The 12362-nt window shown below is 33.7% G+C and overlaps 1 protein-coding gene across 1 annotated transcript; it reads right to left on the bottom strand.

Annotated features, from left to right (window-relative positions):
- Positions 1–724: 724 nt before the first annotated feature.
- On the bottom strand, positions 725–12362 carry LOC141346386 (glutamate decarboxylase 1-like). Its single transcript, XM_073851240.1, has 11 exons — positions 12253–12362; positions 11961–12076; positions 10213–10292; positions 10074–10128; positions 9708–9824; positions 9555–9619; positions 9382–9460; positions 7167–7316; positions 6186–6293; positions 5979–6068; positions 725–4496 (listed from the first exon to the last, which is right to left on the bottom strand). Exons 1-11 carry the CDS (start codon positions 12329–12331, stop codon positions 4323–4325), a joined length of 1113 nt encoding a protein of 370 aa, XP_073707341.1. The 5' UTR covers positions 12332–12362; the 3' UTR covers positions 725–4322.

Raw genomic sequence — 12362 nt, 5'->3', positions numbered from 1 at the left:
AGAATAAGCCTAGAATGTTTTCTGACAGACTCATATTAAGGACATACACATTGTTAACGACACATTTGTACATTCTCTAACACATATATTTTGGATACACATGTCATTTGTGTAAAAAATAGTAAATACATCATGTCCTTATTTTTTTTACTCTAACAAAAGTTATAGGATCGTTGTTTCAAATTCATTCTAGGCCCAGCATATTAGCGTTAGCCGCGCTTATGCTAACGATTCACTACACAAACGGTGATGTTTATTTCAGTCTGACATTCAAATTAAAATATGCAATAATGCTCTAAATATGAAATTAAAATGAAACTTACCTTACTTGAACTCTTTCATTTGATCCCGGAGTCGATCTTTGAGGTGTTTTAAGTTTGATGTGTTTCCTCCTTTCGAGAGAACCTAGACGACATCTTTTGCAAATAGTTTTTTGATGATCTATGATGTTCGCCTTGTTCAGCCGCAAAATCCAAAATATTTGGAGCAAGCCTGGCTCTTCTTTGTCAACAAGTGGATTCAGAGCCGCGGCATCAGCAGCACCGCTGAATAGAGCGCAACTGCGCAGTGCGTAGTGCGTGAGAGCGCACCTTTTGTATAGCGTATCAAGAACCGGGTTGACCGGATAGTCGGTACCACCGGTACTTAAGAAAACCTGGTACCGTAACGTTTTAATTTTTTTAGTACCGACTTGGTACCGAAGTACCGGGACTTTTGACAACACTAAACAGAACATTCTTTTATTAGCGTTTATTGTGCAGTGTACACGTGTTAATAACAGTTTACATATAATGTGATTGCATTTTAAAGTGCCAGCCGTACTGAGGAGACCAGATCGGCCTCCTCACATTCAACATATACAGTCAACAATTTGCAATAGAGGAAAAAGATTATTGTGCATTTGTCAAAAACACTTGGAACGAATAGAGAACATGAAACAAACAGTCATCTTTCACATGTTCCAAAGACAACAGCTGAATCTAAATACAGCATATCAATAAACTTGTAATAAATATTAATATGAACACAATCTTCCAGCATCCTGAGGACATTTCAATCTCAGCTTCTCAGCCTTCCTTCTCAGTTTGTGCTTTTTGTTTTCTTTTGTACATATATTTTTTTAAATATGATGCTATAATCGCCTGAGTTGAATATCAATAATTAGTAATATACATCTACCTTCAGATAATTGATAGGATTGCTTATAACATTCAGTCAAAGATACACACGATAACGTTAGAACACTAACACACTGATTGCACAGAGTTAAGGGCCTGAACGACAAACATATACAATATATTCATATTTATATAAATGTGTATAGATTTATACTATAATTTATAAGCTTGCTTATTTCAAAGGATATCAAGTATATTGTAAAATGTATGGCACTAGTTCTGTCTTTGGCTCACGAGTACACTACTGGACCATAAACATTAGCCTAAACTTGTTTGATTATACTGTATATAACTTATATAGAACTGTTACAAATGGGAGAGATACTTTTGAACACCGCTGGCTCACAATATAAAGTCTTTGTTTATAGATTTATATCAGTACATTTCAAACTGAATACTTATGCTTCACCTCACAAAGGTGTTGATTAAACACTTTACATGACCTACTACAAGGTTAGTTTAGGAAACACAACACTAAAATACAGATCAACCACTGGTTTACACACAGACCCCACTACTACACAGAAAGGGGTTCGAGCTTCATTAAAAGGGTGGTGCGTCTTTGCTTGTCTTCATTTTGTATTTACAAACCCAAGCACAGACTGTTACGCATGATCCCAATGGATTTAAACTATGTTATAAGGTGACTGTGTAGCTATATGGGCTACGTAATCTGTACGTTGAAGATCTAAAGACATTGAGAAGAAGGACAGAACATATTGGACCACGATACGACATCGAAACATAGCCATTAAATGTGTAGTCCTGTCTATGGTAAGCCGTTTTAGCCTAAAATATAGTAAGCGTTACTCGTCGTAATTGCATTTTTACTTGTAACAATTCAGTTACAGAGCTCTCTGATTCAATTCGTACTAGTAACAATTTCAATTACAGAGCTCTCTAATTAAATTCTTACTAGTAACAATTTCAATTACAGAGCTCTCTGATTCAATTCTTACTAGTAACAATTTCAATTACAGAGCTCTCTAATTCAATTCTTACTAGTAACAATTTCAATTACAGAGCTCTCTGATTCAATTCTTACTAGTAACAATTTCAATTACAGAACTTTCTGATTCAATTCTTACTAGTAACAATTTCAATTACAGAGCTCTCTGATTCAATTCTTACTAGTAACAATGCCAATGAGAGAGCTCTCTAATTCAATTCTTTTAATAGTAACAATTTCAATTACAGAACTTTCTGATTCAATTCTTACTAGTAACAATTTCAATTACAGAACTCTCTGATTCAATTCTTACTAGTAACAATTTCAATTACAGAGCTCTCTAATTCAATTCTTACTAGTAACAATTTCAATTACAGAGCTCTCTGATTCAATTCTTACTAGTAACAATTTCAATTACAGAGCTCTCTGATTCAACTCTTACTAGTAACAATTTCAATTACAGAACTCACTGATTCAATTCTTACTAGTAACAATTTCAATTACAGAGCTCTCTGATTCAATTCTTACTAGTAACAATTTCAATTACAGAGCTCTCTGATTCAACTCTTACTAGTAACAATTTCAATTACAGAACTCACTGATTCGATTCTTACTAGTAACAATTTCAATTACAGAACTCTCTGATTCAATTCTTACTAGTAACAATTTCAATTACAGAGCTCTCTGATTCAATTCTTACTAGTAACAATTTCAATTACAGAACTCTCTGATTCAATTCTTACTAGTAACAATTTCAATTACAGAGCTCTCTGATTCAGTTCTTACTAGTAACAATTTCAATTACAGAACTCTCTGATTCAATTCTTACTAGTAACAATTTCAATTACAGAGCTCTCTGATTCAATTCTTACTAGTAACAATTTCAATTACAGAGCTCTCTGATTCAATTCTTACTAGTAACAATTTCAATTACAGAGCTCTCTGATTCAATTCTTACTAGTAACAATTTCAATTACAGAGCTCTCTGATTCAATTCTTACTAGTAACAATGCCAATGAGAGAGCTCTCTGATTCAATTCTTACTAGTAACAATTTCAATTACAGAGCTCTCTGATTCAATTCTTACTAGAAACAATTTCAATTACAGAGCTCTCTGATTTAATTCTTACTAGTAACAATTTCAATTACAGAACTATCTGATTCAATTCTTACTAGTAACAATTTCAATTACAGAACTATCCGATTCAATTCTTACTAGTAACAATTTCAATTACAGAGCTCTCTAATTCAATTCTTACTAGTAACAATGCCAATGAGAGAGCTCTCTAATTCAATTCTTTTAATAGTAACAATTTCAATTACAGAGCTCTCTGATTCAGTTCTTACTAGTAACAATTTCAATTACAGAGCTCTCTGATTCAATTCTTACTAGTAACAATTTCAATTACAGAACTCTCTGATTCAATTCTTACTAGTAACAATTTCAATTACAGAGCTCTCTAATTCAATTCTTACTAGTAACAATGCCAATGAGAGAGCTCTCTAATTCAATTCTTTTAATAGTAACAATTTCAATTACAGAGCTCTCTGATTCAGTTCTAACTAGTAACAATTTCAATTACAGAGCTCTCTGATTCAATTCTTACTAGTAACAATTTCAATTACAGAACTCTCTGATTCAATTCTTACTAGTAACAATTTCAGTTCCAGAGGTCTCTAATTCAATTCTTACTAGTAGCAATTTCAATTACAGAGCTCTCTGATTCAATTCTTACTAGTAACAATTTCAATTACAGAACTCTCTGATTCAATTCTTACTAGTAACAATTTCAATTACAGAACTCTCTGATTCAATTCTTACTAGTAACAATTTCAATTACAGAGCTCTCTGATTCAATTCTTACTAGTAACAATTTCAATTACAGAACTCTCTGATTCAATTCTTACTGGTAACAATGCCAATGAGAGAGCTCTCTAATTCAATTCTTACTAGTAACAATTTCAATTACAGAGCTCTCTAATTCAATTCTTACTAGTAACAATTTCAATTACAGAACTCTCTGATTCAATTCTTACTAGTAACAATTTCAATTACAGAACTATCTGATTCAATTCTTACTAGCAAAAATGCAATTACGACGAGTAACGCATAGTATATTTTAGGCTAAAATGGCTTGCCATCCCTGTCGAGATGCCTGAGCCTTGAATACAGACGCAGAGCTCTCTCTCTGCTCTTACAGGTCGTTACCCAGCCTCTCTATCTCATCGATTAGGAAGTCGATGTCAGACTTTGTGACGGCGTGATTGGAGACGACCATTCGGAAGAAGTTGACCTTGTCTCCCTGTGGTTGGTATCCTACCATGGTTGTGCCGCACTCCATCATCATTGCTTTGATCTTCGGCGCCACCTGCAGGAGAGACAGAGTAATTATGACACAGGTTTGTAGTGATGGGAGAAATAAAGCTCAGCCGAACTTTGAGATGTTTTTTTTTTTTACAAACTAATGGCAAATTATTGCATGAAAATGTCTATTACATTTAACCCATAGGCTTAAGCCTAGTCCTAGACTAAAATGTAAGTCTGAGCTGTTTCAGCTGAAAGAAACTTGCACTGACTGATCTTAAAATATATCAGTGCCTTTTTTTAGTCTCAAGATGCACACCAGTAATGTTTTTTTCCTACTTAAGGGGAGACACTGAGATTTTGAAGTTTGAGATTTTGGGCTTTTTGGTGTTTCATAGAGTGTTTTTTCAGACTAGTGGAAAGAAAACACCCAATAGACACTGTTAAGTGTTTCTTTTATAGCACTTTATCTATTTTAGATTTCAGTTACAATCCATATTTTTAAATAGCACTTACACACACCAAACTTTACATTTTATATTCTTGTCTATATTCTGAAGGTTTTTACAGAGGGATTTGTTCATATATAATTTGCTTGATTTTATACAACAATTTATTACCCCAAAAATGGGGGAGTTTTTTTCTGAATTATGGAGTGACAATATGAGATACCCAAAATTCCCTCTGTAAAAACATTTGACTTTAATATGTAAAAAAATTAAAAATAAATAAACAAAAATTTTGAAACTGACTTCATCCAGTGTCTAGATTTTTGTACTAGAAATGTATGCAAATTAGCACATATTTTATTAAGTAATGCCTCATTTGTATATTCAAACCTAACATTTTAGAAAACTTGTAATACAAAAAATGTTTGCAATTATCAACGTAATCAATCAACTGGGTAAGTAAGGTGATAACTATTAGTTATTTTTTTTACCCTTTTTACCTGCAGTGTCTCACCTTAAAATACTTCAAATTACTTCTACACTGCAAAAAATGTGAAACAAGCTAAATTATCTGCCAATGGGGTAAGAAAAAATGTTTTTCTGTTTAAAATAAGATTTTTTTTGCTTACCCCATTGGCAGAATATTTTGCTCATTTTAAGCAAAAACTCACTTAATTTTGACTTGTTTTACTGAATGCTTGATGATTCTTAATGATTTTAGAATTTTTATATATTTAGGCTGAAAACAAGACAAAAAATATTTTTTTTGCTGTGTATATCCTACTTGAACTTTGGCCTGTTCCTGATTTAGTCTAAGCCATGTCTGTGAACCGGGCCATAATCTACAAATAATTAAATACCATTAATATACATGGGTTCACAAGATTAACAGCATCTATACTGCTCAAAATAAAGGTTCTTTATTGGCATTGATGGTTGATGATTGAAAAATGTGACGAAACAAAACCTCATCTGCTGAAATCATATGACTTTTTGATAAAAGCTCTGAACCACTGATTCGAAACAAGATTTGTAAAATTCACTGAGTTTGTGTGCTTGTTACTCTGGTTTTGGATAGCTGAAATGAGATGAAGTACCCTGTGTAGTTTCTCCCTTCGCTCGTCTCCATGTGGCATGCCACGCAAGCTTGGTGGAATATACCAGAAGCAAACATTTGTGTGTTGCGGCTGCACAGAACAAAAGAAAGCAATGAGAAAAGTCATTACATGCAGTATTAGGTAGTATTAAGTAAGCAGTTCTTTCAATCTATAGTGTACGTAAATATATGTGTGTCAGATACAAACCTGGCCCTCAAAGACCATTTCATATCCCTCACGGTTCTTGATTTTATTGTAGAGATATTCAGAAAGCTCCAGACATCTGTCAATGTGCTGCTCAAACCCAATTGTGCCCTGCATGGATAAAATTAACCAGTCAGAATACAAATATGTGTTTTTCAGCAAATACTCAATTGCTATAGCCACAAAGTACAGTATACTCAGGTAATATATACAAATCTCAGCTCTGTGATTGTTTAAATTGTTGCAAGAATGTAAACTATTATTGCAGATATTATATCCAAATTTTTGTCTTAAGTAGCATGGGTATATTTGTAGCAATAGCCAAAAATACATTGTATGGGTCAAAATTATTGATTATTCTTTTATTCTTTTATAAGATATTAAGTAAAGATCAAGTTCCATGAAGAAGTTTTGAACATTTCCTAGCATAAATATATCAAAACTTTTTGATTAGTAATATGCATTGCTAAGAACTTCATTCAGACAACTTTAAAGGCTATTTTCTCAATATTTTGATTTTTTTTTGCACCCTCAGATTCCAGATTTTCATATAGCTGCATCTTGGCCAAATATTGTCCCATCCTAACAAACCATACATCAATGAAAAGCTTATTTATTTAGCTTTCATTTGTGGTCCAGGGTCACATATAGTATAGAGCAAATCTCACCTACCTGCATTTTTTATTTTGTTGCAAAATGTGACTATATTATCACCCAGCTTTTTATACAAAGTTTGATATACAAGTATGTCCAACTTTATCTGCATTCATACAGTACACTCATATATACTCATGAATACCTGATTGATTGTTAGGAAACGTAAACTATATCATCACCCAGCTCTAATCTGCTAAATGCATCTATAAAGCATGAAGATATTAAAATATAACATCATGATTTTCTGTGAAGCTGCTTTTAAAGCAATGTGAAAAGCACTATATAAATTAATTTTGACTTTACATAATGGCAGCTGTTGTGACCCACCTTGGCCTTCCACATGAGCCAGAATTTGAAGATGTCTACATGTCTGCCACATTGGATGGCCTTGTCGCCGGTGTCATAGGTCACATCATATTGTTTGTCAGGTTGGAAGAGGTATCCAGCGCACATGGAGTTGCAGCCTGCAAGAATACCCTGAAAGAGACACATCTCCTGTGATCAGCAGTTGTATAACTACATTTTGAATAGATTTACTTAATCTACATGCATTTATTTAGCAGACATATTTGTTTAAATAAGTTAGGTGTGTAACTGCATATCTAAAACGTTTGTTTGACACTTGAACACACTTGTAGACTTGTAGATGCACACTACTGTTCAGAGGTTTGGGTTCACTAAGATTTTTAATGTTTTTGCAAGAAGACTCTTGTATTTCCCAAGACTGTGTTTACTTGATCAAAAATACAGTAAAATCTGTTATATTGTGCAATATTATTGCAATTTTAAAAAGCTATTTTCTGTGTAAATATTGCAAAATGTAATTTATTCCTGTGATCAAAGCTGAATTTTCAGCATCATTACTCCAGTCTTCAGTGTCACATGATCCTTCAGAAATCATTTTAATTTGCTGATTTGCTGCTCAAGAAACATTTCTGGTTATTATCACCGTTGAATCCATGATTATTTATTTGAAATAGAAATCATTTGTAAGATTATAAATGTATTTATTGTCACTTGTGATCAATTCATTTAGTCCTTGCTGAATAAAAGTAATATTTTTTAATTAGAAATAGAGCTGCAAGCAGCGATTACTGGGGTTAAAGCGCTTTAAGGCAATTAAGCACAGCCTGTAAACCAACTAAACCAAAGATTATTTCAAAAAGCATTTTTGGGAAATACAGATAATTTGCCATGGAAATATTATGTTTTTTAAACGTTTGTGACTGTTATAGCACTAACTGTGGTCCGATCTCCCTAAAACTTTGCATGCTTGTTTAGAATCACCTGTCGCATGTGCTCACAAGGTTTTGGCTTTATAGGGTTATAGGCATATTTGGACAGGCCCCTTTTCTTCGCAAAGGGTAAATTTAAACATTTTTTGACAATTATTGACCTAGAGAGTCCAAAAATTGTACTGCATTTTTTTTTCCAGATTGAACGAAAAACATTGGACGAGCTAACAAAAGTAGGCTTTTCACATCTTCTAAAGCATTTAATGAACGATTGAATTGACAGCAGTGGTTCTTGAGGCAAAGTTGTCTGGAATGGGGAGTTCTGTCATATGATACAAATATAGCGTGTATGTGCGAAAAACCACACAATGCACAATCGTTTACGCTCTTGAAAAGCACGATATCGCCCTCAGTGGCCAATTTCTTTCAAATTTCTCAGAGACCTTTGGGGCCGTGAGTCAAACAGGCCCACCGAGTTTTATTCCGATCGGCCTCCGTTAACCATGTCTTATAGGTGCTCAAACGTCATGTTTTTTTTTAGATACGCAAGTGTCCTTACACTTGTGGCACTTTGGACCAAGACGGTGCATAAAAATTTTCACGTTGATAGGACAAACGGTTGCATAGTTATGGCTGTTTTTATGTTTTTTCCATCTTATAACGCCAGCAAGTGGCCAATCTCCGCAACTTTTTTCATGTGACCTCAGATTCTGCTTTTACATTTGCGTCATGAGTTTGACCAAGATATCACATTCCATTCAAAAGTTATAGCCATTGTATTAAAGGCAGACCTGCCCCTTTCAAACTTTTTGGCATCCCTTTGCAATGGTGAGTTGATCGGTCAACTTTATATATATATAATTAATGATATTCACTCTCCAGAGAATCTTCCTGCACTAGTTTGGTTCTGATCGGACCAATTTAACATTTTTATCTGTCATGTGTCAACTTTTGATCATTGATCATTTTTTGATCATTGTAGCGCCCCCGTCAGGCCAATTGGGGCGAGCCTTGGTGACGTTGTAGGCAGTGTGAGTACTACCATCCTTCCAAGTTTCAAGTCTCTACGACTTACGGTTTGGTCTGGCCGATCCATTTTACGTGGAGATTGCTGATCTTTGGTTTCAGCACTAGGTGCTTGAACCTCTGAAAAAATCTTACTGACCCCAAAAGTTTGAAAGGTAGTATATATAGATGGGCTTTTCCAAAGCTAATGTTAAAGCCAGAGGTAAAAGGGGCCAAAGTATATAATAAATCCTAAATGTTTATGTCCTTGTATGTGTGTTTTTACTGGCTGAAAGTCTCACCTTCTCTCTAACCAGGATGGCTGAACATTGCAATGGTACACCCATCATCTTATGAGGGTTCCATGTGACTGAGTTTGCTCTGAAACAAACAGACATGCAGATTTTCACATCACAATTTACCTTTATTGTGATGTACAGTCATTTTAGCACCTCATCTTGTGATTTTTACATACCTCTCAACGCCGCTTAGCTTGTGTCTGTGCTTCCTGGACATCAGCAATCCTCCGCCCCATGCACCCTGGAGATGTACAAACAACACAGATGTATTAATTAATTTATTCAATGCTCCATTTAGTTATCATTTCATATGTTTGAGTCAAACTTACATCCACATGTAACCACAGGTTGTACTTCTCGCAGATGTCGGCAATGTCATTGATGGGATCGAATGCTCCATATACTGTGGTACCAGCTGTTGCGTTCACAAACAGTGGCACGTATCCCTAAAATAAACATTTAAAATCACATTAACTGTTCATAGTACATGGCCTAAAGACAGTGCCCTAACAGCAAATTCTCACTTTATTTACAGAGAGACTTAGACTTAGTGCTTAAAGGTCAAATCATCCATCAGCTTGAGAATACCTGCTCCAGTATTGATCCGCTGAACTCTTCAGGCACTGAGGTTAAATACACTCACTCAATTGTCTCAGCCACACAGAACAGAACAGCGAGTCTGAGCATCTACTTACCTTCTGTTTGGCATCAATGATCTTGGCCTCTAAGTCAGCAGGTATGACACGCCCCCTGAAACAAGACAGCCAATGAGGTATGAGGGAGGGACTCTAGTAAATAAAACATGAGCTTTGAGAGAAAGTACAAAGATGATACCTTTCATCTGTCTTCAGGAGAATTACATTTTCTTTGCCGAATCCCAAGACGGCTCCTGCTTTTTTGATTGAATAATGACTCTGCGAAAAACAAATTTTCAATGAGTCAAATAGTATAAAATGAATGTAATACACTACACTAATACATCAAAAATAACACCATATTTGTTGAAATGTAAACAAATTTTGGTTTCAAAAAATAATAGGGATTGTTTTGTTTGAGAATGTCACACTTTCTCACAAGAAAAGGTTTTTGGACAGTATGATTTTTCATGTTTTTTTAAAGAAGTCTCTTCTGCACATCTAGCCTGCATTTATTTGATTCAAAATACAACAAAAGTGGCAATATTTTTACTATTTAAAACAGCTGCTTTCAATTTGAATATATTTTAAAATTGTATTTATTCCTGTGTTTAAAGCTACATTTTCATTTTCATCTTTAGTGTCACATAATCCTTCAGAAATCATTTTAATACATTGATTTGCTGTTGAAGAAAATTTTTTATTCTTATTATTACCAATATTTAAAACAGTTGAATACATTTTGTTCAGGGGGAAGGAAATAATAAAAAAAATAATGCTTTTATTTAGCAAGGATTCTTTAAATTGATCAAAAGTGATGATAAAGACATCTATAGTGTTACAAAAGATTTCTGTTTCAGGTAAATACTGTTCTTCTGAACATTCTATTCATCAAAGAAACCTGAAAAAACTCTACTTGGTTTTCAACCTGATAATATTAATAAAAATAATTTAGAATTTTTATTTAGAATATTCAAATCAGAATATTAGAATGATTTCTGAAGGATAATGTGACTGGAGTAAAACACAGGAATAAATTAAATTTTAAAATATATTTTAGTTATTTTAGTTTTTCATAAAGTGGTTTTTCAGACTAGTGGAAAGAAAACATTCAAAAACACTGTTAAGTGTTTCTTTTATAGCACTTTATCTATTTGTGTCAGTAGATTTCAATTACAATGCGTGTTTTTAAAGGCCGTTTTCTCAAAATGAGTTTTTTCTTCTACACTGAGCCATAAATCTCCACTTCAGTAGCATCTACACACACCAGACTTTACATTTTTAGTCCTGTCTGTATCCTGAAGGTTTTTGCAGAGGGATTTGTTCATATATAATTTGCTTGATTTCATACAACATTTTATTCCCAAAAAAAGGTTAAAAAAAAAAATACTGTTTCCTGTCTGTTCTTTTTCTGAATTACGGTGTGTCGAAATGAGACAACCAAAATTCCCACTGTAAAATCTTTTGACTCTAATATGTCAAAAAAAAAATTAAACAAGAATTTTGAAAATTACTTCATCCAGTGTTTAGTATTTGTACTAGAAATGTATGCAAATTAGCGCATATTTCCTTAAATAATGCCTCATTTGCATATTTGAATGTAACATTTTAGAAAACTTGTAATACAACAATTTTTGCAGTTATCAATGTAATCAATCAACTGGTTAAGTAATGTGATAACTATTAGTTTTTACCCTATTTAGTGTCTCGTCTTAATATCCTAATGATTTTGGCATAAAAGAAAAATTGATGATTTTGACCTATACAATTATGTATTTTTAGCTATTGCTACTTAAGACTGGTTTTGTAGTTAAGGGTCACATATGAAATATACATTTTTTTTGTTTATGTATTTATTTATTTATTTTTCAAGATATAGGGCTGTCTAATATATGACCCCCAGAGGGAGACAAATCCTCTGTTTAACTACAGTGATAGTGTACTTACATGTTCAGAAGTGAAAAGCACTAGTCGTGGTGCTGCAGACATGCCTTTGGTTTTGACTTCAGGGAAATACTTATACCGCGCAACCATCACACTGTACATGTTTGATATGGCACCACCTGTCAAAAGATTCACCAAAATAACATTTATCCAACACATAAAATATGTAATTTCCAAACCCCTAATTTTATGCATAATCTAGTATTTTTATTTGATTTATGATGTGCTTTGGATTACATTTGTAATGGTCATATTACATCATTTGGTTTGTTCTGGATTATTTTGATCAGCTTACCTGGTGAGAAGAGACCATCACCATCACCATTAGGCCAGCCAATGATTTCTCTCATCTTCTTGAGGGTCAGCTGCTCCATCAGAACAAACACAGGAGCGATTTCATATGTG

The sequence above is a fragment of the Garra rufa genome, chromosome 12, assembly GCF_049309525.1.
Source record: "Garra rufa chromosome 12, GarRuf1.0, whole genome shotgun sequence".
NCBI lineage: Eukaryota > Metazoa > Chordata > Actinopteri > Cypriniformes > Cyprinidae > Garra > Garra rufa.
The sequence above is the reverse complement of the archived record's forward strand: the minus strand, read 5'-3'. Positions and strand labels throughout refer to the sequence as shown.